The sequence below is a fragment of the Myotis lucifugus genome, unplaced genomic scaffold, assembly GCF_000147115.1.
Source record: "Myotis lucifugus unplaced genomic scaffold, Myoluc2.0 scaffold_1, whole genome shotgun sequence".
NCBI lineage: Eukaryota > Metazoa > Chordata > Mammalia > Chiroptera > Vespertilionidae > Myotis > Myotis lucifugus.
Genome location: NW_005871049.1, coordinates 21,372,916 through 21,399,423, shown reverse-complemented (window position 1 = coordinate 21,399,423; position 26,508 = coordinate 21,372,916). Strand labels below are relative to the sequence as shown.

The 26,508-nt window shown below is 45.3% G+C and overlaps 1 protein-coding gene across 1 annotated transcript in view; it reads right to left on the bottom strand.

The window, feature by feature from the left end:
- Positions 1-2,259: 2,259 nt before the first annotated feature.
- TMEM131L (transmembrane 131 like) overlaps positions 2,260-26,508 on the bottom strand; it is a 142,054-nt gene continuing 117,805 nt past the window's right edge. Inside the window, exons 26-35 of the mRNA XM_023755200.1 lie at positions 22,219-22,367; positions 15,226-15,350; positions 11,550-11,716; positions 10,140-10,322; positions 8,951-9,029; positions 7,742-7,824; positions 6,449-6,569; positions 5,296-5,387; positions 3,609-3,748; positions 2,260-2,672 (exon numbers count right to left, since the gene is read on the bottom strand). Of these exons, the coding sequence (XP_023610968.1) occupies positions 2,397-2,672; positions 3,609-3,748; positions 5,296-5,387; positions 6,449-6,569; positions 7,742-7,824; positions 8,951-9,029; positions 10,140-10,322; positions 11,550-11,716; positions 15,226-15,350; positions 22,219-22,367 (1,415 nt within the window). The 3' untranslated portion in view covers positions 2,260-2,396. The remainder of the gene's footprint in view (positions 2,673-3,608; positions 3,749-5,295; positions 5,388-6,448; positions 6,570-7,741; positions 7,825-8,950; positions 9,030-10,139; positions 10,323-11,549; positions 11,717-15,225; positions 15,351-22,218; positions 22,368-26,508) is intronic.

Here is a 26,508-nt window from a genome sequence, read left to right as displayed (position 1 = left end):
AATTTGATTTTACAGAGAGGAAGGGAGAGAGGAAGGGGGAGGGAGGGAAAAAAGGAGAGACAGAGAGAGCGAGAGAGAGAGAGAGAGAGAGAGAGAGAGAGAGAGAGAAAAGAAACATCAATTTGGTGTTCCACTTATTTATGCATTCACTGGTTGATTGTTGTATGTGTCCTGACTGGGATTCCAATCTACAACCTTGGCATTTCAGGATGACACTCTAACCAACTGAGCTACCTGGCCAGGGCCAGAATTTCCTTCCTCTTTTTTTTGTTAATCCTCAACCAAGAATATTTTTCCTACTGATTTTCAGAGAGTGGAAGGGAACTGGGGAAGACAGACAGAGAGAGAGAAACATCAACCTGAAGGGAGACACATTGATCGGCTGCCTCCCACACATGCCCCGACAAGACCAGGATTGAACCTGTAACCCGGGTATGTGCCCTTGTCAGGGAATCAAACCCGTGACCCTTGGGTGCATGGGCTGACACTAACTACTGAGCTATGCCAGCCAGGGAGAATTTCCTTCCTTTTTGAGGCTCAATATCTCATTGTATGTATTTATCATGTTTTCTTCATACATCCATCAGTGGGCATCTAGGCCGGCGGTCACCAACCGGTGGTCGGTGGACCACTGGTGGTCCGTGAGGTCCGAAAGGTTGGCGACCGCTGATCTAGGCTGTTTCCACCTTTTGGCTGTTGGATATAATGCTGTTATGAATGCAGGAGCACAAACCTTTATTCAAGTCCTTGCTAACAATTCTTTTGGGCCTATACCTAGAACCTAAATTATTTTTAACATTATTCAGTATTGGGGGGCTTCACCCGCATCACGATTCTAACCTGGCATGCTTGCGGGCGCGCCTTGCCGAGGGCAGTCCCGGATTTACAGCACGCTGGCCCTCCTCGTCCCAGGCGCCCACACACCCCGTGGCAAAGCGAAATCAACTCAAAGCAAGGAAACCCAGCAGTCCACTCAAAACTATCTCCTAGGGCAGTGGTCGGCAAACTGTGGCTCGCAAGCCACATGCGGCTCTTTGGCCCCTTGAGTGTGGCTCTTCCTAAGCCTTAGGAGTACCCTAATTAAGTTAATAACAATGTCCCTACCTATATAGTTTAAGTTTAAAAAATTTGGCTCTCAAAAGAAATTTCAATCGTACTGTTGATATTTGGCTCTGTTGACTAATGAGTTTGCCGACCACTGTCCTAGGGAATTTCCAATAAAGATGAAACAAAATGTAACTAGGAGAGATTTTTATTAAAAGTTAAAAACATTTTCAAAATTTACACACGCCGATAGAGAAGTCCACCAACCCAGGGACTGCTCGAATCACTGATGAACAGACACAAGCCAGTCTGGCAGGCATGTTACCGCGACCTAACCCCGAGGGCCTGTATTTGGAATAAGGCTGCTTACTCAGGGAAACCAAATGCTACTGGAAAGTCCCTGCCGCTGTCCCGCCCAGTGTCTGCCCTAATGGAGGGGAGGGGCATTCTGGCCATAACTGGACAGGCAGAACAGGGTGAGGCTCACCGCTTCACCCTCGTGGCCACCAGGACCAGAGAGAACCACCCTCCTCCCTGAGCTGAGTCACCCAGGCAAGCGACTGGCTGCTCAGCTGGGCTTTCCCAGTCAGCAGTTCTCAACCCCGCCTGCATGCTACAATCAAAGGAGACCTTGGAAAGAAGGATGCTGATTGCACTAACCGGTTTGGCTCAGTGGATAGAGCGTCGGCCTGCGGACTCAAGGGTCCCAGGTTCGATTCCGGTCAAGGGCATGTACCTTGGTTGCGGGCACATCCCCAGTTAGGGGTGTGCAGAAGGCAGCTGATCGATGTTTCTCTCTTATCAATGTTTCTAACTCTCTATCCCTCTCCCTTCCTCTCTGTAAAAAATCAATAAAATCTATTTTAAAAAAAAGAAAGAAAGATGCTGATCGCCTGGTACACCGGTCAGTGACATAAGAATCTCTGGGAATGTCACCTTACCGACTTCATTGTTTGCAAGCTGCCTGGGAGGTTCTGATGTACGTGTGTGTGTGTGTGTGTGTGTGGGGGGGGGGGGGGGCGGAGATACACAGCAGCCACTTCTATCCCAGTTCTATCCCAGTTCCCACCTTCCCAAAAGCCTTCCTTGTCCTGACTGAAAGCATTTGGCATGTTGGACACACTCCTTGAGGTATAAAGTAATGACATATGGATGCTTAGTTTCTACTACTGATTTGTGAAGGGTAAAAGGGTAAAAAAAAAGAACGCACCCAGATTTCATTAAAAAAAGTTTATTATCATATAAAAGTGCCAAAATATCCACCAATGTCGTAATCTATCTCAAGAACCAGTTTACGCTAGTCATCAAAACACAAGCCTCTTTATTCACATTGTTTAAAAATCAAACGCTTCTCACACATTCCCACAGTAGCTCGAGTCCCTAGACAGTGGGAAATTCGCGTTCCTATTGGCCGTGGTAGTCCATATGTCCAGGTTCATGTAGGCACGAAACGGGTTGAACCCCGGGTAGTATTCCTTGCACATGACCGCCGGGTTCTCCATGTGAGTCGAATGTTCCGTGGTGGGGCTGATGGGGCAGCAACTTTCATACACATCGCTTTGCGGGGCCCAGATGGAACCAAAAAGTCCAGACATTGGAGATAAGCTTCGGGTGCTTGTGAGGTAGGGCTGATGTGTAAATGAGGAGGGGGAAAAAGGAGATGTTTTTTTTAAAAAAGGAATATTTTTTTAAAAAGTCTTAGAAAGGCAATGTCAAGGTTGAATGTATACCAGTGGATACCACAACGGTATCCATCCAAGTCACTTGGGCGCTATTAAACTATTCTCAACCATCCATGTTGCTTGAACTCCATTTCCCACAAACGCAGGGTTGTGAAATCCTCATCTAACTGGGTAAACTTACTTTCAACTCGAGCAAGGACCCACAGTTCAAACGTCCTCTCTGTAAAAATCTGCTGAGTGGCTCTGAAAGGGGGGAAGGTGTAGGACTTTCAAGCACGGAGGCTCGGATGGGCGTTCATAGGCAGGAAGCCCTCAGGACCCCGCCGCTGACCACTGACACCTTTCTGTAACGTTCATTTCATCTCTGGTCACAGATGAAAAGGTTAGCGGGGCCACAGAAACACAGCTATGGCCCCAATTCAACGTTCCCACAAGCCATCACTGCTGGTGTAGCTTGGAAGTGGCTAGAATGCCAATGTCGGCAAGCCCCCGCCTGTCTGATTATGTGTTAGGTTCCTTCAGAGGGTGGGCTCCTCTGATCTAAAGCAGGGGTGGGGAACGTCTGGCCCGAGGGCCGTATAAGGCCCGAGAAATCATTTGGTCTGGCCCTGCCAAGGCATTAGGGGTGAGAGTTCATGAAATGTTTGACCAAATATAGTGGGTTAATTCTTAAGTTGATCATTTTGTATGAGTCCTCAAATAATGTTATAAATATCCAAATGGCCCTTGGCAGGAAAAAGGCCCCCACCCCTGACCTAAAGGAAGCAAGCCCGGCTTTAGCTGATCCGAACCCAACTCTATTGCTACATGAGACCAGGATTAAAAAAACAGCAAGAAACTGGAGGCGCCCCAGGGCCACAGCGAGGGCTGGGCAGCACTGACCGGATTGCTGACGAGACCGGGGTGTCCCCAGGCGGTCGGCATGTTGGGCGGGGTGTTCCAGGTAGACTGCGAGTTGTGATCAATAAAGTCTGTCTGAATTTCAGCAGGACACGGGAAGCCATTGGGGTAATTCATGTTTTCTACAAAGAACGGGAGACATCAAACGCAGGTAAACATTTTTATGGGGTGAACTGAATTCTCACTCTCAGCAAAAAGACTCTCAAGGCCTTCCTTACTATATGGACAGGCTAAAGACAGACATAGCATACTCACTCTGTGTGAACCGGGAGTTCCACTGCCACTCTCAGGTTTAAAACTGTTTATCAGACACATCACCTGGAAACCCTCAGGGAAGGTCTACCTCTGGGCTTATGTCCTATATATTTGATGATTTGATGGGAATCTTTCTGATACACAGGATGCACTATTCTACTACTATAGATGTGAATCATGTCAAACTTCTTACCAGCCCTTAAAAATTGTATTACCTATCATGCCAACCTCAGCCACCTGCATATATACCATAGCGCCTGACAACGGCAATACCAAGCCAAGCACTTAGCTAAGAAGATAATACACACAAGCCTCAGAAGCATAGGAAGAAAGCTACCACGGCACCCCCTTGTGGTTAACATAGAGCAATGCATGTATCAAAACCCACATGAGTGCAATATCTAATATACTGCTTATTGTGTCTCTGCAAATTTAGCTCAGTATGACAAATCATGATTGTTCTGTAATGTACAGTAAGAGAATTTTCCAGCTTATCAGGGGAATCTCATATCTCTTATTGTTTATTATAACAGGTGCTTGAGCCCAAGCATTGGCAATTTCCCACCATTTCCCCCCCAAGCTACTTTTCCTTCTGCAGCACCACCGGGGCAGAGGCGTCAGGATATGCTGAGGAGCAAGCAGGGAGAGGTTTCTATTTCACGTGGCCTGGCTGCCTAAGAAGAGGAGCCGACCACTAGCGCCCCAGCCTCCCATGGGGAATCCAGGTCCACATAAAGCCAATGACCTGGTTCTCTCTTAGGGTGACTGGTAGAAGCCCCCAGACACCCAGGTGCACAGGGCTTTTTGAGGCCGCAGAAAATTATATATGGCAGGGAATGCATAACTAGACCCACACAAAAGCCGTCAGCAGCCTCCTGCAAGGTCATTCGCAAAGGCCACTCAATGTTAAAGGCGCATTCTTAACAACGACAAAATAAACAGCCACCAAAAATAAAAATAAGCTCATGAATACAGTGGACCTTCTGCTGGTTACCAGAGGTGGAGCTGGGGGAATAGGCAAAACGGTTCAGGGGCTTAAGAAGTACAAACTTCCAGGGATAAGATAAACCAGTCCTGGGCTGTCATGTACAGCATGGTACTGTAATTAATACTGTATTGTATATTACAAGTCGCTAAGAGAGTAAAGCTTAAAAGTTCTCACCACAAGAAAAGAAAAGAAAACTAAAACTATGCACGGTGAGGGATGTTAACTAGATGTTGGGTGGTGATCATTTCTCAATATACACAAAGGTCGAATTATGATGCTGTACACCTGACATGAATATAATGTTATGTCAACTACATCTAATTTTTTTAAGACACTTCCGCAGTGAGTGCCTTAAGGCCAAACACTTCCTGCTTGGACTTTCTGAGAATAAAAGAATGGCACTGGGCTTGTTCAAACAGCTTTTACCTTCCGGAAAGGCATTGTAATCGTTCAATTCCAACGGACAGTACACATTGGGGAACTGGCCTTCGCAAGTTGCACTCCAATCAATGAAACTGCTACAAAAAAACAAAAACAAGAGGTCTCGTTTCAGAAACGGTGTCAACAGATCAAGTCAAGAAAGAAGAAAGCAATTGTATTGCCCAGCATCCTGATCACTGCTAAATCCTCAATTTTGGGAAATAAAAGATGTACTTTCTCCAGTCACAGAATCAAAGGTTTACTTAACGCTCATCACCGATGACGTTCCATGGCAGGACAGACGCTCGGACGAGGAGCACACTCCCTATATAACCAGGATCCGTAACCAGAGGCAGAACTAGGCCGTGGTGATCAGCGCTGAGGAAGAGCCACTGGCCTACCCTGAAGCGTCTTAGCTCACATCGGAAGGACATAAACACGTCCTGCTGTGCAAATGTCCACCCCTCGTGCAGAGCAGGGCCAGCATTCGCCTTGGGTAAATCGACTACAAAGACCACGACTCATGATACTCTGATCACTGTTATCCACTGGGTTCTCATTCCAGAAACAAGAAAGTAAATACCACTGTAATCAGCTGACCTCCCCCCAAAAAGAATTTTAATGGATTCTGTGGCAAAACACAGATATAAACATTTTCTCAAGGTTTCATAATTCAATGACACAGTCACAGCCATGAACAAATTTAGGGAACGGCCATTATATAACTATTTTTCAATACTCAAATTATTGTGACCTTTTAAAAATGTGACTGTGTTCAAGATTCATAGCAGGAAAAAATGGAAATCTTTGCACTGTTCGGGGGTAGGAATTAGGAGTGACTGCTCTTCCAATTTTGCCTTTAATATATTGATAGCTCATCTTTTCATTTTAAAGGAAGGAAAGCAATGATGTCGTCTCCAGGTGTATTATCTATTACTTTTATTTCCTTTTCTGTTTCTCTCGATGCCCTGTTTGTTCTTTTCTAAGACATCACAACACAACTCCGAAAGGCAGATGGCAATGCCCGGCGGCTGAGGTAGCTGGGGAAGGAGGCTCGGCCCTCAATTCTGTGAGGACAACCTAACAGGTGGAATTCCAGTTCCCACCACAAGCCCTCAGGCCCAGGGAGGCAGGCGGCTGCCAGCCAACAGACCTGTACCTGTTGTGCACGGGGGCCGGTCCCGGTACCACACCGGGCACCGGGTTCTCCAGGGCGCAGTTGAAGCCGCTTGTCACACACACGGGCTGCGTGGGCCACAGGTCTCCAGGGGGGTAAAGACCTGAGGAAGAGAGCAAGGCCTCTCAGTGCCCCTTCTCCCCCCAGGAAACACCCCCGTGTCACCCCCACACGCTGACCACGCCTGCTCCCCCCACTCCTTTTGGGGTATAGTTTCCAAATATACAGCAGAAATAGAGCATGCTGCTTCGACCTTTACTTCAGATGCTATACGCCTGTGATCGAGGTGAGAAGGGAGCCAAGGAAGTGTGAGGAGGTGAGCTCTGGGCACGGGGAACAGAGTGAAGTGTGCAGCCCCCACAGGGGGAGTGTGCCCTGTGAGTGCAGAACAGCAAGGAGCCAGAAAGCACAGAGCCTGGTGGGCCCCATGGAGGACGTGGGCACTGACTTTGGTCAGATGGAAAGCCCCTGGGAGGTTCTGAGCAGAGTGGCTGCTGGCTCCACAGGCTCCTTGCACTTCTGTACATCCTGCAAGCAGAGGCCCTGGGTGCCTCTGTTCTGGACCATCTATTCAAGGATGTTCGCCCAGCAAAAGCCTCGCATCATACGGTGTCTCCCTCTGGAGCAGAGGGAGACATGCCTACTGCCTGTTATAAAAGACACAGGTTCCCTAAGCTTAAGGTTCCCTCCTGTAATGCAAGCCACACGTATGCAAGGCACCTGGGCCTGTTCAAGTCACCCCTGCAATGTCTGGGACCAAGGGGAATTAATGCAAACACGTGATGCTCATGCACCTGGCTAGGCCCCAGCTGTATTTCCGTTTTATGTGGGAAAAAATGGCCTGGTGCAGGAGTGAGGCGGCTCACCGAGGCTGCGGAGGCTGGGATAAAAGACTTGTAGGACATGGGGAGGCGGGGAAGGAAGAGGAAAGGGCAGGGAAAGCAGAAGGTGCTGGAGCCTCACCCTTCGTATGCCTTGTAATGGGACCTCCCCATGGGAAAGTGAACTAAACACAGGGTAGCCCCGCACTATCCCAGAGCCCTTGTGCCTGGGCTACAGGAGGGAGCCCAGTGTCAGTGCAGAGGGGCCGGCCGAAGGCAGAGGTTCCCAATGATGCAGGTGCAGAAGGCAGGTGCCTTCCCAGTGCACTAAAGCCCAGTGACACGGCTCGGAGAAGAGGGCACTGGGGCAATGGCCCCGCCCCGCCCACGCCCCCAGCCCACAACGTAGGACCCCTGCACCTGGTGGTGTCTGGAGCAAGAAAAAGAGCCTCACCTTTATCTTCTTCAATACCTGCAGGCCCGGCAGGAAGGCTGGGACAGGGAGGTTCTGCATATTGTGGGAGACTAGTCACGTCGCTGTGGGGAAAGTGAGAAAATGGACATTGCTGATTTTTTCTGTACAAGGAAATACTGAAGTTGTATAACCAAGTCTGGTTGAGTGTTTACATGAATCCCTCCCCGAAGAAACCTATGGATACTAGAGACATATGGTTGACAGCCAGGAAAGGGTGGAGGAGTATTAAACTCCCAAGACCCAGCAAAATAATCAACTAAGCCATTTTAACTAAGGTCACCAAGGCCATCTACAGCGCACATCTGCCTGCCACCAGCTGGCAGCAATTCTTAACCCCTGGTTTACTTTCTACCCCTCACAAAAACGGTTCTTACAGAGCTTTCCTTGTACCCTTGCTGAGTGTCCATTTTCACCAACTCACCTATTTAATTTTTTAAAATATATTTTTATGGATTTCAGAGAGGAAGGGAAAGGGAGTGAGAGATAGAAACATCAATGATGAGAGAGAATCACTGACTGGATGCATCCTGCACGCTCCCTACTGGGAATGGAGCCCACAGACCAGGGATGTGCACTGACCAGGAATCAAACCGCGACCTCCTGGTTCATAGGGCGATGCTTAACCACTGAGCCGGCTCACCAACTTATTTTAATGACATCCTATCCTCTCACAAAGTGGCTGATGCCTAAGAAAACGAATTTTGTCTCTCGCTCCGAAACCCTCTCCTCCTGCATGTCCTCCTCCCTCTCACTCAATAGAAGGTTTGTGTTAATTTTGTCCGATGCCGCTGCAAGCATCACACGGTGGGACTGTAAACACGTAGTATCTACCAGGTTCTTTCAAAACTTCCTAGATCATCAAAGCTTGGCTTTATTTCAAGTCCCAGCAAAGAGGAGATGATGTCCATTCTTATGACGACAGTGTCTTCTTTCTACTTTCAGGATGGGAGGCTTTCTGACACAGTCACGTCCCAGGAAGGACCAGCGATACCAGAGACACCTCCACATGAACTGGTCCCTTGGAAGGACGCCCCTTTCTGAATTACTAGTAAAAGCAGATTTCACCGCCTCACATCCTTCAAACGCTTTCAGACTTTACCCTGCAGAACCAGGTACGAAGCGGAAACACGCCGACAGAAGAAGCAGTGCATGAAGCACACGGAGAAGGCCGGGCAGTTGAAAACTTACGGGGGGTTGCAGATGTTATGGCAAAGGTTCAAGGAGATGGGTGTTTCTGGAGGAAAGTCGTTCTGTGAAACGCTGTCTCCTGCATAAAAGCAAAAAATTATCACAAGTTTTTCCAAACATAATTCAACTGCATGATGTCTTAGAATGCAAATGGTTAATATCATTAACCCCTAATGAGCGATTTATTTTTCACTTTAAACTGATCGTCACACATTCAGTAATTTTATTATTAAAATGTCTTATAATTTATCTTTTATTTGAAACCCCAACATTTAAATGTATGAATTTTGGCTTAATAATGTTTTCTTTATGGGGGGGGGGGGAAGGGCTGAAACCATTAATAATACAGAATTTTTCAATGGGGTTTTTCTGAGAAAATAAATTTTGCTATATAAATAGACCAGCTTATAAAAGTAACATGCTTATCATAGGAAATCTATAAAAATAAACAAAAGTTTAAAAAAGGAAAATATAAGACACCTATGGTTATACTACCATTATCAACATTAGAGATAGTTTTTACAGTGTCTTTGATGTGTGCACATATGTGTAAAGTTGGGGTCATACTCATATATACTTTGCCTTTTTGGTCTTTTACACCATTAATTATATTGGGGACATTTCCCTGATAGTACATAACCCTCACATTTTTATCATTCTTCTGTCAGCCTTCCCCTACTAACAAAAGCTACACCTCTGTTTTTTGTTAATGTTAAGCCCTGAATTTTAAAAAGTCTTATGTTATATGCATCCAATACAGGAGCATCCAAATATATATATATAAAAACCTCTTGATTAACTTTAAGGGAGAGATCGACAGCAATACGGTCATAACAGGGGACTTCAACACCCCACTGACATCACTGGACAGATCTCCCAGACTAAAAATCAACCAGGAAACAGCGGCCTTAAATGACACACGACATCAGATGGCTCTAACTGATATTTACAGAACATTTCACCCCAAAGCAACAGAATATACATTCTTCTCAAGCACACATGGGACATTCTCAAAGACAGACCACATGTTAGGGCACAAACCAAGTCTATACAAACTCAAGGGAAACATGGACTGAAATCCCACGTGGATGCGTTGTCTAGGTTTTGATGGCTACGAGTGCCCGTCTCTCGGACAGGGCCTGCTTTTATAGGTCTCACTGCTGGTGGGAGGGCCGTTCTCGGGACTCACCGGCTGGCAGGAAGTGCTGAGGGGTGCCCCCGGGCTTCTTGTCCCCATCGGAGCTGCTGCTGCTCCAGCTGCCCCAGCTGCCGCGGCTGGCACGCACGCTGCCCGAGGAGCTGCCGCAGTCCGAGCTGGAATCTGAGCAGGACTTCTCCACGCACTTCTTCCCCGGCTTCTGGAAGTAGCCCTCTGCGGGCAGGAAGAGAGAAGAGCTCACCCCATGTTTCCCTTAAGCCAGTTTCAACGTGATGTCATTCCCGGTCAAAGGAGAGAGGTGACATGATGAAGACGGCAAGGTTCCCCTTCAGGGTCAGCTGACTTTGCTGAACTGCAACTAATGGTGGGATTTGGAGAAACAGCGGGATGGGCTATGTCTCCTCTGCCTGAGGGATGGGCAACTAAACCTGCTTGGGGCTCATTCAGCCCACACTGATGATAACTGGATCTAACAGTGCTTCTGGGAGTAACAAACACTTCTATCAAGAAAACCCAGGCTGGTCTATTGGTCTGCAGACCTGTAGGTAATTTCCCCCTCTCTTCTATTAACATATCCACTAAACAGTGGTTCTCAACCTTCTGGCCCTTTAAATACAGTTCCTCATGTTGTGACCCAACCATAAAATTATTTCCGTTGCTACTTCATAACTGTAATGTTGCTACTGTTATGAATCATAAAGTAAATATCTGATATGCAGGATGGTCTTAGGCGACCCCTGTGAAAGGGTTGTTTGATCCCCAAAGGGGTGGCGACCCACAGGTTAAGAACCGCTGCACTAAGAGCTTTGAAGTATAATTTATGTGTGGGTGAGAAGAACCTCCAATAGATCCAAAAGCAACTTATGTGTCAAGGGAATGCACAAAAGACAAGGATAGAAACTCCCTAACTCCGCCAGCCTGTGTGCGCTGACGTGGGCACGTGCCTGGGCACCTGGGTGCTGGTTGGGAGGATCACACCTCTTCCCACCCTGTGCTGACTTGCCAACTTCAGAGGCCCTTTAGCCTCCAGCTATGCTCTGCCCTACCCTGGAGCTAGCATCGGGTGCCCTCTGCCTCCCACTCCCAGCAGCCCTTTGGGTGGGGCACTGGCCTGGCTCTGTGGGAACCACCTGGCTCAGGTGTGAGAACAGCTACTACTCTCTTAACCTGGCCATTCCCTAGAGCAGCAACCACTGTGCCTTCAGCAGCCTGCATGGGGACAGCCGAGAATGGCTAGACTTCAGGGAGGTGGGGGGAGGAGGGGACCACACTAGAGGCCTGTCTAGTCTCATCTCGACAGCTTTCCATTTGGGCTTTAGTAATCCAAGTTGCCTGTAGAGTGACCATCTCAGCGAGATGCCATTTCTCACACTGGGTACTTCCTCGAGGAAACAAAAATCCCACCCGGAAGCACCATTCGCCGCTCAGCGGGTTCCATACCTGCCTCTCTCTTTGCGGTAGGCAAGCTTCTTCCAACGCCAGCGTCTGTTTTACACCTGTCCCCAGGGGTCTCCTGTGGACACCAGTTTCTTACATCGATGTCACGGCTCAGCTCGGGTCTTTCAAATTCATTGCACGCAAGTTTTAATTCACTCTGTTCAGAAGGCCTGGAAGAGTCACACACACACACACAAAAAATCACACCCACATGTTATACACGCTTACATGCATACTGCTTTCCAGACTATTACGCATGAAAATATGAATCGGGAGCACCTTGAGACCGCTTCCCTTAGGGTCCTGATGGGAGAAGGTGATGAGGAAAGAAAAGATTTCCAAAAGAAAAAGGTTTTGTTGCTTTAGAACTAGAATTAATTTGGAGCTCATTTATCCCACTTTTGCATTTCACAGCGCGAAGAATAAAACTCCACAAGGTTACACGAGTCACTCAGGGTTAACTGGCAAGTGGCAGGCCCTGGGCCAGAATGCAGGACTCTTGGCTTGTCTGTCTTGGTTTTAGCGTAAAATGTGATTCTGAATAGAAGAACCCGCTCCTTGGTGTCTGGGGGAGAGTGCCGAGCATCTGTGTGACGTTTTCCTCATTCATTCATCTAGCAAACATTTGCGGAGTGACAACCATGGCCAGGCATTGTTAGAAAACATGCGGGGTCTACAAAGGATCAAGTTCCTCCCCCAAGGAGTTCACGGTCCAGTAACCACCTCTCTCCTACTAGACCACGAGCTCCTTGAGGGAAGAACGGTCACGCAATTCTGTAAATGGCCATAGGGAGACGTGCAGAGAATGCCAGGGGACACCTAGTGATTATTTCACATGGTCGGATTTCAGTCCTCAAGGTAGGTGTGCAGGATGGACGGTAAGAAGATCCAGGATGTGGGGGGTAGCACGGGATTTCACTGGTTTCTGGCCGCTCAAGGTAAAGCGTATATAGGCAGAGCAGGAAGGAGCCAAGGAGACAGATAAGCCAACAGCCACCTACTTTGTAAGCATCATGTTCTCAAAACATCCTGATTAGCTACAAGCTACTTGAAAGCTACACTTTTAAAAAGTTGTTTCTTCAGCATGTCAGAAATCTGCTTTCAAATATATATCATAACATTTCATTGGTGAAATTCCACCCTAATTTCGTATCTTTCCATAAGTTCCTAACAGGAAAATATAAAACTTAAGAGTGACCATAGTAGTCAATCAAATTTTTTCTAAAAATACACGTAAGAGACTATAAGGTGTAACTTTCCTTTCTATAAGATACCGCATTACAGCTTTCAATTAATGTAGCCTAAATAATTTGGGCCTACATCAGGAAAATTAGCTATCAACAATTGGTACTCAGTATTAACAACAAAATGATAAAGAGTTTATTTCTTTTTGTGCAATATTTGCATTTTTCTGATTGTTCGCTGTGAGCCGAGGACTACCAGAGCTTGGAGTCAAACTGCCTGGCCCTTCTCAGCAAAGTGCGTATGAGAATTGCTGGGGAGCGTGTCTCAGTGCTGAGTCACCGAGTCTCAGCTCCAGATGCAGCCTCCTGGGGACCCAGGGACAGACGCTGTAACCAGAAACACACGCGCTTCCCATCTTTCCATTGGCGGTCCTCGCCACATGCGGGCTGTTTGGCCCGAGTTCCCTTCCCATAACAAGGGGAAGGCAGAGAGGTGGACCTGGCCCCATGTGAATCCAGAGCCGCTGGAGAACAACTGCAGAGAAACTCATTTAAGCTGAGCTCACGAGAAAGAGAAATCCCCAGATGCTAGAACTCAAATGAAGAAAAAGCCAGAGGGGTGAGGACAGAGGGATGACTTGGGAGGAAACAGGCTTTACTGCCCAGGGCTTGAGTTTTCACACCCAGACAGCAGCGCACAGGAGTTAGGGAGGAGGCTAAGTCTTCTAAACTGGAGCCCTGGAGGGGACACTGTCCTTGCAAGGGCACCTGAAAATGAAAAGTCCCTCCACGGCCCCGGGAGGAAGAGGCAGGGGAGTGTCTGCCTCTACACACTGCTGACCTGGTGCAAAGCAACAACACCCAAACCTCAAGCTGAGAAGTTTACATAACACTAGAGGCCTGGTGCACAAAATTCGTGCACTCGGGGGAGGGGGGGTCCCCTCAGCCCAGCCGGCACCCTCTCGCAGTCGGACATCCTTAGCCAGTAGTTGGACATCCTTAGCACTGCCATGGAGGCCAGCCATGAGTCCAGCTTCTGGCTGAGCAGCGCTCCCCTGTGGGAGCACACTGACCACCAAGGGGCAGCTCCTGCACTGAGCAGGATTGGGCCAAAACCAGCTCTCCGACATCCCCCGAGGGGTCCCAAATTGCGAGAGGGCATGGGCCAGGCCGAGGGACACCACCAGTGGACAAGGAGGGCCAGGGAGGGACACGGGAGGTTGACCAGCCGGAAAGGGACCGTGGGAGGGCTCCAGGGTGTGTCCAGCCCATCTCACTCAGTCCCGATCAACTGGACCCCAGCAGCAAGCTAATCAGAGAGTCTTCCCCCTGTGGCCAGTGCACGTCATAGCGACTGGTCATTGGGTCGACTGTCTGCCCACTGATGGTCAGTGCACGTCATAGCAACTGGTCAACCGATCGATTGTCTGTCCCCCTGGTGGTCAGTGCACCTCATAGCGAGCAGTTGAGTGGCCTTAGCATACCATTAGCAATTACACTTTGGTTGAATGGAAGACTGGATGATCGGACACTTAGCATATTAGGCTTTTATTACATAGGATTAGACTTAAGAGATATTTCTGGAAATGTGGAAATACGGGATTCCCAGATAAACAATGGCCAGCTCCTTCATTTAACTGAAAAGCGTAACATGCTAATTAGACCGGACATCCTTCCAGATGAAGCCATGGCAGCGGGGGCTGAAGCAGAGGTGGCCACTGCGGCGGTGGGGGCCGAGCCCCTTGCACAAATTTGTACATCGGGCCTCTAGTAAGAAAATAAAAGCTCAGCCTGACCAATGAACCAGGAGGTCACAGTTCAATTCCCGATCAGGGCACATGCCTGGGTTTCGGGCTCGATCCCCAGTAGAGGGCATGCAGGAGGCAGCCAATCGATTCTCTCATCATTGATGTTTCTATCTCTCTTTCCTTCTCCCTTCCTCTCTGAAATCAATAAAAAAATATTTTTAAAAAAATAAATAAAAGCTCAGGGAGAGTAAGTGCCCCAGGAAGCAAGGCTGCCAAAGGAGAGTGCCAACAGCCTAGTTCCAATCCCGGCTCTGCCCCCCCACCCCCCCACCCCCGGGCTTTAAGCAAACACGTCATTCTGGCACCTCTCTCCCCACAGCTGTGAGCACTACTGCGGGCAGGACGGAACCTTGGCCTCCATGAGTGGTGACTGTCTCCTTTCATGCAAGGTCCTGGCATAGAGGGTGTCTTAGGCTTTTTCTCTAAAACCTCCCATAGCTTTTAGCATTTGGTAAAGTAAAAATGTGAAAAATCTGTTCACTTGAGGGTATTTTTAACAAAATAAATGAAAACACAACTAGAAAATACGTTAATTTTAAGAACATTTATCTCAAAATACAAACATCTACACTCTCACATTATCTGTATCCAACATAACAAAACTAAGACTCAAAGATAAAAGCTAAGTGTGAAATGATAGAGTAAAAACTAGATAGAAATCTTGAAGGGATTGTAAAAATTACACACCTCAAGGCCTGGGCAGCACCTCTTTTCTTGTTTTTTCTACACGTTCGATTTTTATTCCAATTTAAATTTTGTAAATTTCCTTCTTTTTTCTCCTGAAGCTTCTTCTTCCTATCAGGATCTTCTTGCTAAAGAGAAAAGCAAACCTTTAGTTAAGGCTTGAACGGACCAAGTATATACATTTAAGAAAACCAACCAAACAAACACCACTCTGTGATTTTTTTAAGGGCTTTTGCATAGAAAAGTTTGGTTAATCTGGAAAAGGAAGGGGGGGGTGTATGATTTTTTTAAATAAACATTTGAAGACCAACTTTGTATGAATTTCATAACGTTCCAACGTTGAAAACGGAGACGTACATTTCTCAAACTCTAGTTGGTTTCATTTCCCTTCTTTCTCTACCTCCCTCAACCTCCGCAAAAAGAAAAAAAAAGAAAGAAAAAAGGTTGCCTATAAAATTCCTAAGGAGCAAAAAAGGAAAAACATCTGTTAGCAATTTATGGTCAGCTTGCTGTTAACTTCAGCAGCAATAAATCCCCCAGCCTTCACCTGTTAATTTGGCATGGGCAACTCCCATGAACCATCACTGAAGAAAGATCATGTAAAAACTTGACTCAGGAGTAATTTGTGTATTTACATTTTTATTTGTTTATAGATGAACTTCAGGAGAACAGCCAAATCTCCACGGAATGCTCCAAACTAGTTTAAGCTTTCTAAGTAAATAAGGCAAGAATATGCTGGGTGTTTTCTAAATGTGGTTCTGAAAAACTCAATTTAGCATGAGCTACATGTACAGTTGACCCTTGAACAATGCAGGAGTTAGGGGTGCTGCTTCCCTCCATGCAATCGAAAAACCACACGTAACTTTTTTTTTTAGTTTTCAGTATAATACATTTATTTTACCTGGGTTTACAAAAAATTAGTTCATGTTATCTCTGTTACAAAATATGTCAGCACTGAAAGAGCTTGGGCTAATATCCATGACTTTGATGTCTCATGGGTTTTTCATGGCTAATCTAAACATAATTATTAAAACTTCTAACTCCCCCAAACTTAACTACGAATAGCCTACTATTGACCGGAAGCCTTACCGATAGAGTTGATTAACACATATTTTGTATTTTATGTGCATTCTTACAATAAAATGAGCTAGAGAAGAGAAAATGTTATTAAGAAAAAATCATAAGGGAGAGAAAACAACATTTACAATATTTATTGACAAAAATCCGTATGTAACTGGACCCGTGCAGTTCAAACCCATGTTGTTCAAGGGTCAACTCTGTGTTTTATATACATGTAAAAATTATAAATTGTATATATAGATATAATTTTTTTTTCATTTGGGCTTTTTCCTCTTTTAAATGTTAGGCATGGTCTATTAATAGGTCCAGGGTAAGGGGAATTCCCTCGTCTTTTTAATTTTTAAATAGCTCACACTTCTACTGTCTTCTAATGCTTACTCTTTCTCTCCCTCGCACCACCTGCCCTGAAGCAAAGGCACTGTCAGCAGCGGAGGCAGTGGGAGCGTGGGAGCGGGGGAGCTCACACTGAGACCCCAGGGCTCTAAGCGAGTGAGGTCTTTCCAGGAGGAAAACGCCTTCTCACAGAGGCAAATCCCCTGGCTCAGGGAGTCCTCTTCCCATTGACCCTCAGGATTCACATTTCATAAAGAGCAAGGATTGGCTCATTGTACCTTCCTCTTTCAGGAGGTTGGTCCAGAAATCAGAGTAGGAATCCATGAGGTTCTAGCATACACTTGGCTAACAAACATGACTTGGAAGAAAAATAAAAAGATGTCGATGCCTGCCTGATACACGTCTGGGGTGTCGAAAGCCTCGTGTATCTATTAAAGCAATATGCTTACTATAATAAAGAAACTCTAGAAGTAAATGAAATTGTGCCTGTGCATGTGGTGGGATTATGGGAATTTTTTTCTTCCTTCTTTATACTCCTTTATTTTCTCCCCAATAAATATGTATTAAGTTTTTTTCTGATTCTGAAGGTATTTTTAAAACATGACAATTAAGCACACAAAGCTCTATTCGACAGGACCTTATGCTAATTTCTCAAATCTGATGGGAAACAGACACAGTACAGAAATCTGATCAGAGACAATCCAGAGTTAAACATTAGAAACATGCCATATTTGTGCATGTATTGTTCCCTGTGTATTTCTAACTTGGGGGATGGGGAGGGTTCTCCTCCCCTGCCCTATCTTGTCCACTTAAGGACCAAGAGAGGCTTTTCAAGCAAGGACCTGAGCCTTTCTGTCCCTCCAGGGTCACAAACAAACGAAGGATCAGTCTCTATGCGGAGTCAGAGACAGTGAGTCAGAGACTAACTCTGACACTGGCTGCCTTCCTCAAATCAATCATGTTAGAACTGGCACCAGGTATAAACAGAGGGTATGCATTTTAGGGCTACGGAGAGGTGGGGCTTGGTGGTCAGAAGCATCATCACTTTCTCTGAACATTACAAAGAGTGAACTTTAGGACAGTGCCGGACACTCTGGACTCAGAGAGGCGAATGGAATGACCAAGCAGCAGTGCCCATGAGCCAACACAGGACAGGACGGGAAGAGGGTGTGAAGGAGAGTAAAAAGCTAGACAACACAGAGGAATGAAAACTGAATGAACGGCCTTTTTCTTTAGCCGTGTGTGTGTGTGTGTGTGTGTGTGTGTGTGTGTGTGTGTGTGTGTGTGTGTGAGAGAGAGAGAGAGAGAGAGAGAGAGAGAGAGAGAGAACGAACAGGTCTATAATGGAAGCAGCAGTGGAACAGTTTGTGGAAAGCAAACCAGAGAATCAAAGCAACAGACTTGTCAAGAAATGAGAGGAAGGATAGAGACAACCTGGCTCTCTGTTTCCTGGTGGAGAGGGTGTCACAGGTAGGGAGGCGGGACTAACCAGAAAACGGAGAGCCCATGTAGTGTTGCAATTAAGACCACAGTCTCTGAGGCCAACCTGCCGGGTTTGCATCTCACTGGTGCTTTCCGGCTAAGTGATCTTGGGCAAGGAACTTACCGCTCAGTTTCCTGAGACTTCCTCAAAAGGCTGTTGTGAGGATTAAACTGACTGACACGCAGTAAGCAGTTTATATAAGACTTAGCTATGATCATCAGCATTACTGAATTATTTGGTCTGGCTAAGTTCTCTGATCTCCTGGATAGAAGGGACAATTTGACTGATTGCTGGGTAGGGAAATAAGATTTCCTAAGTTTAATAAAAGCAAAGAAAGAAACCAAAGAAGAGAAATCACAGGCTGACCGCACAAAGACAATGTATATAAATGAAAGCAAATAAAAAATAAGAGGAAAAGGACAAACTAAGGGGAATAATTGAATACACTGATAGATAAAGAATTAACAGCTTTACATATGTTCTCATAGAAAATAAGAAAAAACACTAATATTCAATTGAAAAGTGGGCAAAGAACATGAAATGCAAATTCACAAAAGAGCCCTGACCAGTTTGGCTCAGTGGCTAGAGTGTCTGCCTGTGTACTGAAGAGTCCCAGGTTCGATTCCGGTCAAGGGCATGTACCTTGGTTGCGGGCACATCCCCAGTAGGGGGTGTGCAGGAGGCAGCTGATCCATGTTTCTCTCTCATCAATGTTTCTAACTCTCTATCCCTCTCCCTTCCTCTCTGTAAAAAATCAATAAAATATATTTTTAAAAATTCACAAAAGAAACATAAAAGGCCAAAAAAAAGAAGTGTTCATCTAAAATATTTAACAATAAAGTATATTTTTATGAAAGGCAAATTGAGACCAGCTTGTATCTCCTCTTTCCATTTTGGTTTTAAAAACCTCAACTGCGTTTACACTGCATGTTCCTGACTGTAAACTCCAGAGCAGGAAGGGCTGCGGTGGCGGCAGGGCAGTGTCAACAGCGTCAGACTGAGCAGTGAATAGGGAATGGAGTTAGACATTTACATCTTCGTTTACTTAAAAAAAATCACTGGTAGGATTTGGGATGGATCATTTTTTACTTATGTTTTCAGAACTTTACAAAAAATGAAATTTAGAAAAATGATCCCTTTTCCCTAGTAAGAGATGTACCTCCAAATTTAAAAAAGAAACTCACAATCGTTCACTTATCACACTGACCAAGACTTTGCCCAAAAAAGTGCTGCTGAGAGCAGAGTAAAACCGGCCTTCTGGTGTATCGTGCATGGGAACATAAGTCACTGCCACCTCCCTGGGAAGCAACCTGGCTTCTGTGGGCCGCCTGGTGGTCAGTGCACATCATATCGAGCGGTTGAGCGGCCTTAGTGTCCCTCCACGGCCACGGGAGGAAGAGGCAGGGGAGTGTCTGCCTCTACACACTGCTGACCTGGTGCAAAACAACAACACCCAAACCTCAAGCTGAGAAGTTTACATAACACTAGAGGCCGGGTGCACAAAATTCGTGCAGGGGGGAGGGGAGAGGGAGGAGGGGAGACGACCACAGGGCTCAGCCCGGCCTTCACCCTCTCGCAGTCCGGGAGCCCTCGGGGGATATCCGACTGATGATGGCTTAGGCCCGTGCCTTAATCAGTGGCTCTTCTCTCATGCTCCTCTAGAAAGCTAGAACAAGGAGGGATCAAGTATGTAGGCAAGACTTAGGAACAAAATCGTTCATCAGAGTGTTATTTATGAAAATAAAAAGTTGTCAACAACTTTATGTCCCACTGCAGGGGAACGGTGTAGGTTATGGCATAGTTAAATGACAGAATGCTATGTAACCCTCCAAAACAAAGCTCCTGTTCATTCCTGACATGAGACTATTTAGAATTACAACATTATAACAAAGCTACATAAACACAATAATGATCCTGCATTTTTAACAATTTGCAAAGAAACGCAGAATACAGAAAAACGTGAAAAGTGGTTCATTTTGGATAGATCTTTTCCTTCCTTCTTTGTGCTCCTAAGGTAATCATGAATGCCTTTATTAACCCCTAGAGTGCCGGGGAGCGCGATCGGGCTATTCCTGTCTTTCGCCAAAAGTGCAGGGCGCGCTATCAAAGCTTCGAAATGGCGTCCAGTTCTAAGTCTGCTTTTATTAGTGATGATGATATTGCTAAATATGTCCATGTAGTAAAGGTTTCCTTAAGTTTTTGAATATGTAACTTCATTTACTTGCGATTCATAATTTTTTTCCTAAACTGCTGTAAAATCAGCAAAAGTGCTTTGGTGATTTTAGCATAGTTCCTAGGATATTGGTTGGCACTCAAACGGTTAAGGGGGGAAAAACTGCTTGAAAGAAAATAAACAGCCAAGGCAAGGGTCAAAATTTAGTCTGTGGCTCCCAAGTCTGGGCTTCAACCTTCTTTGCCAATAAATCCAGAGGAATGATCCTATGTATTATACAGATTTATATAATTTTCTAAGCTGCAAAATTAGACCCTAAGAATACGCTAGAAAAACAAACAGTGAGCAATGTACTCAGGAATGTGTTTATTGAGAATGATTTTCTCCAAACCAACAATGAAATGGAAAGCATACTCACGCATGGGGTTTTAAAGGAGAGTTAGTTCTACAAAACTGGAAGTGAATCACTGAGCCAGCAAAGAAATGACAGAGGACAGCCCCCATGCAGCACGAGCAAAATCCATGGCCTTTCACCACAAAGCACAGCCTGAGTCCCCCACATCCCCGGACTCCTGCATCCTGACTGTCCAGCTGGCTACCACCATTCGGAGCAAATGTCCGCCCTCCACAGGCTCATGGACCAGAAAAGGAAGGAGGAACACAGGTGATGACTGGGCCCCAGTGCAAGAAATGTCCGAGCTCCAGGGAGTGAGATTAAAAAAATCAAAAAATAAAGAACTTGACCAAGTTAAGAAAACCAAGGGCAAGTGTGGAGAGCTAACCTGAGCTAGGAGCTGTGAGCCGAGTTTGAGACGGGAGAATGGTGCCCACACAGGTGGCAGGTGGATGCCAGCAACAGCACCTCATGGCACTGTTACTCTGGGCTACCTCCTTCTTGTGGCCCTCAGACTGAGGGGATCTGAATGACTAGTTCCAACTGCTCCTCCCAGCACGAGACTGTGGGACTGTGGAGTCAGCACATCTCAGCTTTGGTTTCTACCTCATTGCAGGCAGCATCTGGGTCCCCAAGGCCCATCCCGAACCCCATGCATCCCACCTAGCCCCAAGTCAATGACTGTTACCGCTCCTGCAGGCATGCCCTGTCTTCATCATTTGCCCTAGCTTTACCCGTACCATCTGCTACTGTACCTGCACCTTCAAGCCGTCCGTAACTTTAACACTGCAAGGTTCAGACTCAGGCCCTGGGTGTTCTCTCTGCATACACCTCAGAGAATTCAGGGTCACCCTTAAATTCTAACCTCCACAGGGCCAGCTCCCCAGTTGCAAGCTCCAGGGCTGACTTGCCATGAACGCTCTGGTTCCATATCTCCCTCTGTCTACTATCCTTTCTCACATCCAAGTCCAGCCGCCCCCTTGTCAGTAATGATCATAGTCATACCTGTCATTTCCTTGGTGCTTACTCTTCATCAGTACTTAGGAACTCCTGCTATGCTGAGCCCTTAACATATCAACTCATTTAATCCTCACAATCCTATGAAGTAGGTATACTATTTTATGTTAGTATTATCATTTTATTATTTTTCAGATAAGGAGCCTGGGGTGTTTAACTTGTCTAATGTTATCGAGCAAATAAATGATAAGCTGGGTTCAAGCCCAGGAAGTCTGGTACCCATTTGCTTAAGAATAGTTTCTCTTGAGAGTAAAAGCTAGCTGATGTCTTCCCTCCCCCCACTCCCCACCCCCACGCCAAGTTATTTCAGTACCTCCTGTATAATTAGAAAATAAATAAAACTTTCTGGACACATCCAACTCACCAGTTATCAATGCAGTTCTAAATGCATGATAACCAACTTCTTTCAAATGGAGGACATAGACATGTACAGTTACAGTCATTACACAGACATCTGCACTCTAAGTCTGAAAAATGGGTGCTATTCTAATAGGCAAGAAAAAAGGAAGTACGGACCTCGACAGAAGGCATGTCCTGCTTCTCAGAACACACGTCTTCTTTCGACGCTTTGTGGATCTTCTTTTCTGAAGAAGACTTTGTGTCAACCTTCTTCAAAGCTTCACAATTGTCCACTTCATTCTTGACAGGCACTTGCTGGTTATTCCCTTGAATGAATAAAAATGATTCCATTTCTAGCTCATTATTTCCACTCATATTCTCCACAGTTAATTCTCTTTGCCACACCAATCTCATTTAATGACATTTAGACTTAAGGATTGGTTTTGACATCCACAGTGTTCTAGAAACTTATTTTGTTTACAAGTAAAAAAGCACTTATATTAAAAGTTCTATGAGTAGTCTTTAAAGAGCTCAAGGGATAAAAGGGAGGGGCACACCATTATTCACCGAGGCAAAATTCATAAATGCCCAAAGATACAAACAACCCAAATGTCAATGGACAGATGAACAGATAGACAAAATGTAGTATACATACAATGGAATATCATTCAGCCTTAAAAAGAGACGATTCCTTGCACAAAAACGTGAATATACTTAACACTGCTGAACTGTACACTAAAAAATGGTTAAGATGGGAGGAAAAAAGAAATTCTGATACATGCCACAACATGAATGAACCTCGAAGACATTATGCTAAGTGAGATAAGCCAAACATTACTAGTACATGATTCTACTTGTTTGTGAAACCTAGAATCAACAAACTCATGGAGATAAAAAAGTAGAATGTTGGCTACCAGGGGCTGGGAGGAGGGAGTCCAGGTAATGATTGTTTCATGGGTACAGAGTTTCTGCTTGGGATGATGAAAAAGCTCTGAAAATTGGTGATGATGATAACTGTATGACAAAGTTAATATTCTTAATATGCCACTGAGCTTTATAATTTAAAATGGTAAATTCTGTGTTATATATATTTTACCACAATTTTGTAAAAAGTTGGAGAGAGAGGGGTCAAGACTTGAGTTCTGGTCATGACTCGGGCACTAATTAGTTTTATGATCAAGTCAGTCTCTTACGCTGCCTGAGCTTCAGTTTCCTTATTTATAAAATGAAAATACCACCTTATCATCCTCCCCTCACTGACTGTTAGAAAGAAAACACCAGAACAGATATAAATGGGCCGCCATCAAAAGCCATGTGAACATTCCAGGGCAGGTCCTTCTGCAGGGAATGCCCAACTGCCCAGTGAGCGGTGCCCAGAGGCTGAGAAATGTGTGGAGGTGGATCCTGTGGCCAAGGTTGGTGCTGATAGAAACCTCATTTGAAAACATGATTTTTCCATTTTTCTTTCAAATGACTGCCTTACTTAAAAAAAAAAAAAGTCAAATCAACTGCAATCCTATACTAACTGGCCTCAGTCTTCTAACATGAAACAAAGTATTTCAAAACCTCTTTTTTTTTCTTTATCTGAGATTCCCTGATCCCTTTGCAACCTGGGAAAGACTTAAATGACCACAGTGCCAACCTCACAGCAAAGCGGGCTACAGGCTCGGGGGAGATGACCGCCTGACCGGACACCAGCAGAGGCCCCGGCCGGCCGGCCTGCCGTAGGAGCTGGGGCAGGGCGGCTTTCTCAGAGTCAGAAATTCTGAAGCTACAAGCTAAGCTCGCTCAGAGCAAGATGCATCCATTTTTTAAAATAAGTAGAAGGTAAGCATACTGTTATTTTGTTAACAAAAACTGCATAAACATTGCATCGCTATAAAAATGCTGGGGAAGCATGAATCCTCTACAACACGGACTGGGTGTCAGGCATCCGCAGAGGAAAAGTATGCATCCAGCACCATGAAGGAGCAGAGGAAATAGCCAGGAGCAACGGAGACCGGGTGCGAAAGAGAACAGGAAATCATAAAGACATCACTTTGGATTCTGGAAGCCATAAGCATGAAACAGAATACAGATATTCTCTTTAAAAAACGGTACCATTACTTTCCTCGAGTCTTAATTCATGGAAAAATGGATTTCCTTCTGTTTTCTTCAGGCCAAGAATAGCACTAAAAGTATCAGTCATCAACATTTCTTAGGAAAGATCAAATGTAATATTCAACACTAACCTTCCCACCAACAGGGGTAAAGCAGAGACTCTTAGGAAATTAATAATGCCTTCTGTGGGGACAAGAATCAGAAAAACCAGATGAATTCTAAAAGCAACTTCTTCTTTAACTCTTTGAGAAATTCTAACATGACAATTTGCAAGAACTAAAAAATACCGTGAGTCTACATTTCATTTAAAATAATGGAGCCATGCCCTAGCTGGTTTGGCTCATTGGATAGAGCATCAGCCTGCGGACTGAAGGGTCCCAGGTTCGATTCCGGTCAAGGGCACATGCCGGGTTGTGGGCTCAATCCCCAGAAGGGGGCATGCAGGAGACAGCCAATCAATGATTCTCTTTCATCATTGATGTTTCTATCTCTCTCCTTCTCCCTTCTTCTCTCTGTAATCAATAAAAATATATTTAAAAAAATAATAATAATGGAGCCATGCCCGACTAGCGTGGCTCAGTGATTGAGTGTTGACCTATGAACCAGGAGGTCAGGGTTCAATTCTGGTCAGGGTACATGCTGGGATTGCAGGCTCAATCCCCACTGTGGGGTGTGCCGGAGGCAGCCAATCAATGATTCTCTCTCATCATTGATGTATCCCACCTCCTCTCTCTCTTCTTTCCTCTCTGAAATCAATAAAAATATATTTTAAAAATAATAATAAAATAAAATAATGGAGCCAGTCCATATTATCCTACAGCAAGTTTACTTAGAGTATTACACAATTTTCTTAATTTATCTCACAAAGTAAGAGTGTCTGAGCCACGAAGATAAAAAAAAAAAACACCAAATAGAACAAGGAACACGTAAACTCAACAAAATAACTGCTTAAAGTTTTACTATGTTAAATCTAACCATATAGTATATGTGGAATAAACTGCTAGATACCCATTTTAAGCTGTTAGTATCTGCAAGTAAATGAGACTATTTTTTTTTCAATTTCTGCAAATATTGGTATTTCAGAAATTTTGAAGGCATGTATCTAACTCAGTGAAAACTTACACGTTAATTTCGAGATATGGGGTATTATTAAATTTAAAAGTATATTACCCTTTGCATTATTATAAGCAGAAAGCAATACTATAATTGGCTAACGCTAACTATTTCTCTTTGACGGTGCTGAGGCCAGTGGCAGTGTGTCTTTAGTCTTAATTCTAAATCTCTGCTATTCTGATCCTACACTTAAAAAAATAATAGTTATAAGCACTTGAAAAGAGACACATTTGAAAGATCATTTATATTACACAGGAAGCCCTACTCTTGTCACATGATCTACAGACGCTGCGACGTGGAATAAATGTTTGGAAAACATGGGTGTTTCCCAGGCGTTTGACAGGTTGATGCCAAAAGAGCAAGTGTGTGAAAACAGAGCCTTGGAGAACCTGTCTCTCCCCAGTGCCACGGCCACGGCATTTCGCAGGCACGTTTATCCACACATCGGATGGACACAACAGACCACAGAAGCAGCACAAGCCCTTCAAACTCGGGTTTTAGGTTTGTGTGAAGTCAGCCTGTGTCAAATATGCAAGGCCTAAGTGACACACACAAGAGGCAAGCCCAGCCGGACTCACCCCCTGATTTCACCCTTGGCAAGCATTTTGTGGTCTGGGCCCTGGAGAGTGTCTGGGACAGAAATGGAACAGTAGGCATCCCACCGGCCCCGCCACAGAACACCCTCTGACAAGCTACGCTGCGACTTTATGGAACAATCTGGTTGAGTACACTGTCCAGAGGGTGTGCTCACATGCCAGGGGGAGAGGACACAGGGGACAGTGCTGACCCTGCCGCCAGGAGTCCACTCCAAGCATGAGCACTGTTGACAGGGAAATGGTACAAACAGGTTGGAACGAGGTGTACCCGGAACAAGGTGCCCAAACCAGGTTCCACTTGGAGGACTCCAGCTTCCTTTCAAACTGGAGATGGAACATTTAAAATTCAGCTGGGGTTTTTTACTAAATGCATAAAGCTCATTAGAGTTAGCCAACCCATAATACTTCAGTACTTTCTCCACAGTCTCAAGGAGCGAATTATATGTAGCTGTTTCAAATAAGGTCAAAGGTAACTGATATTTCCAGATTAAAAAGAGTCAATGACCTTAACAGAAAAGTGCACCTTAACGTGGTCGCCCTGGACAAGAAACATCAGCACAGGCTTTTATTCCAGAGGCCAAAGGCTTCGGTTAAAGCTCAGTGACAATTTTATATGTAGCTAGTCTCCCGAGTCTAGTTTTGCTTACATTTTCATGGA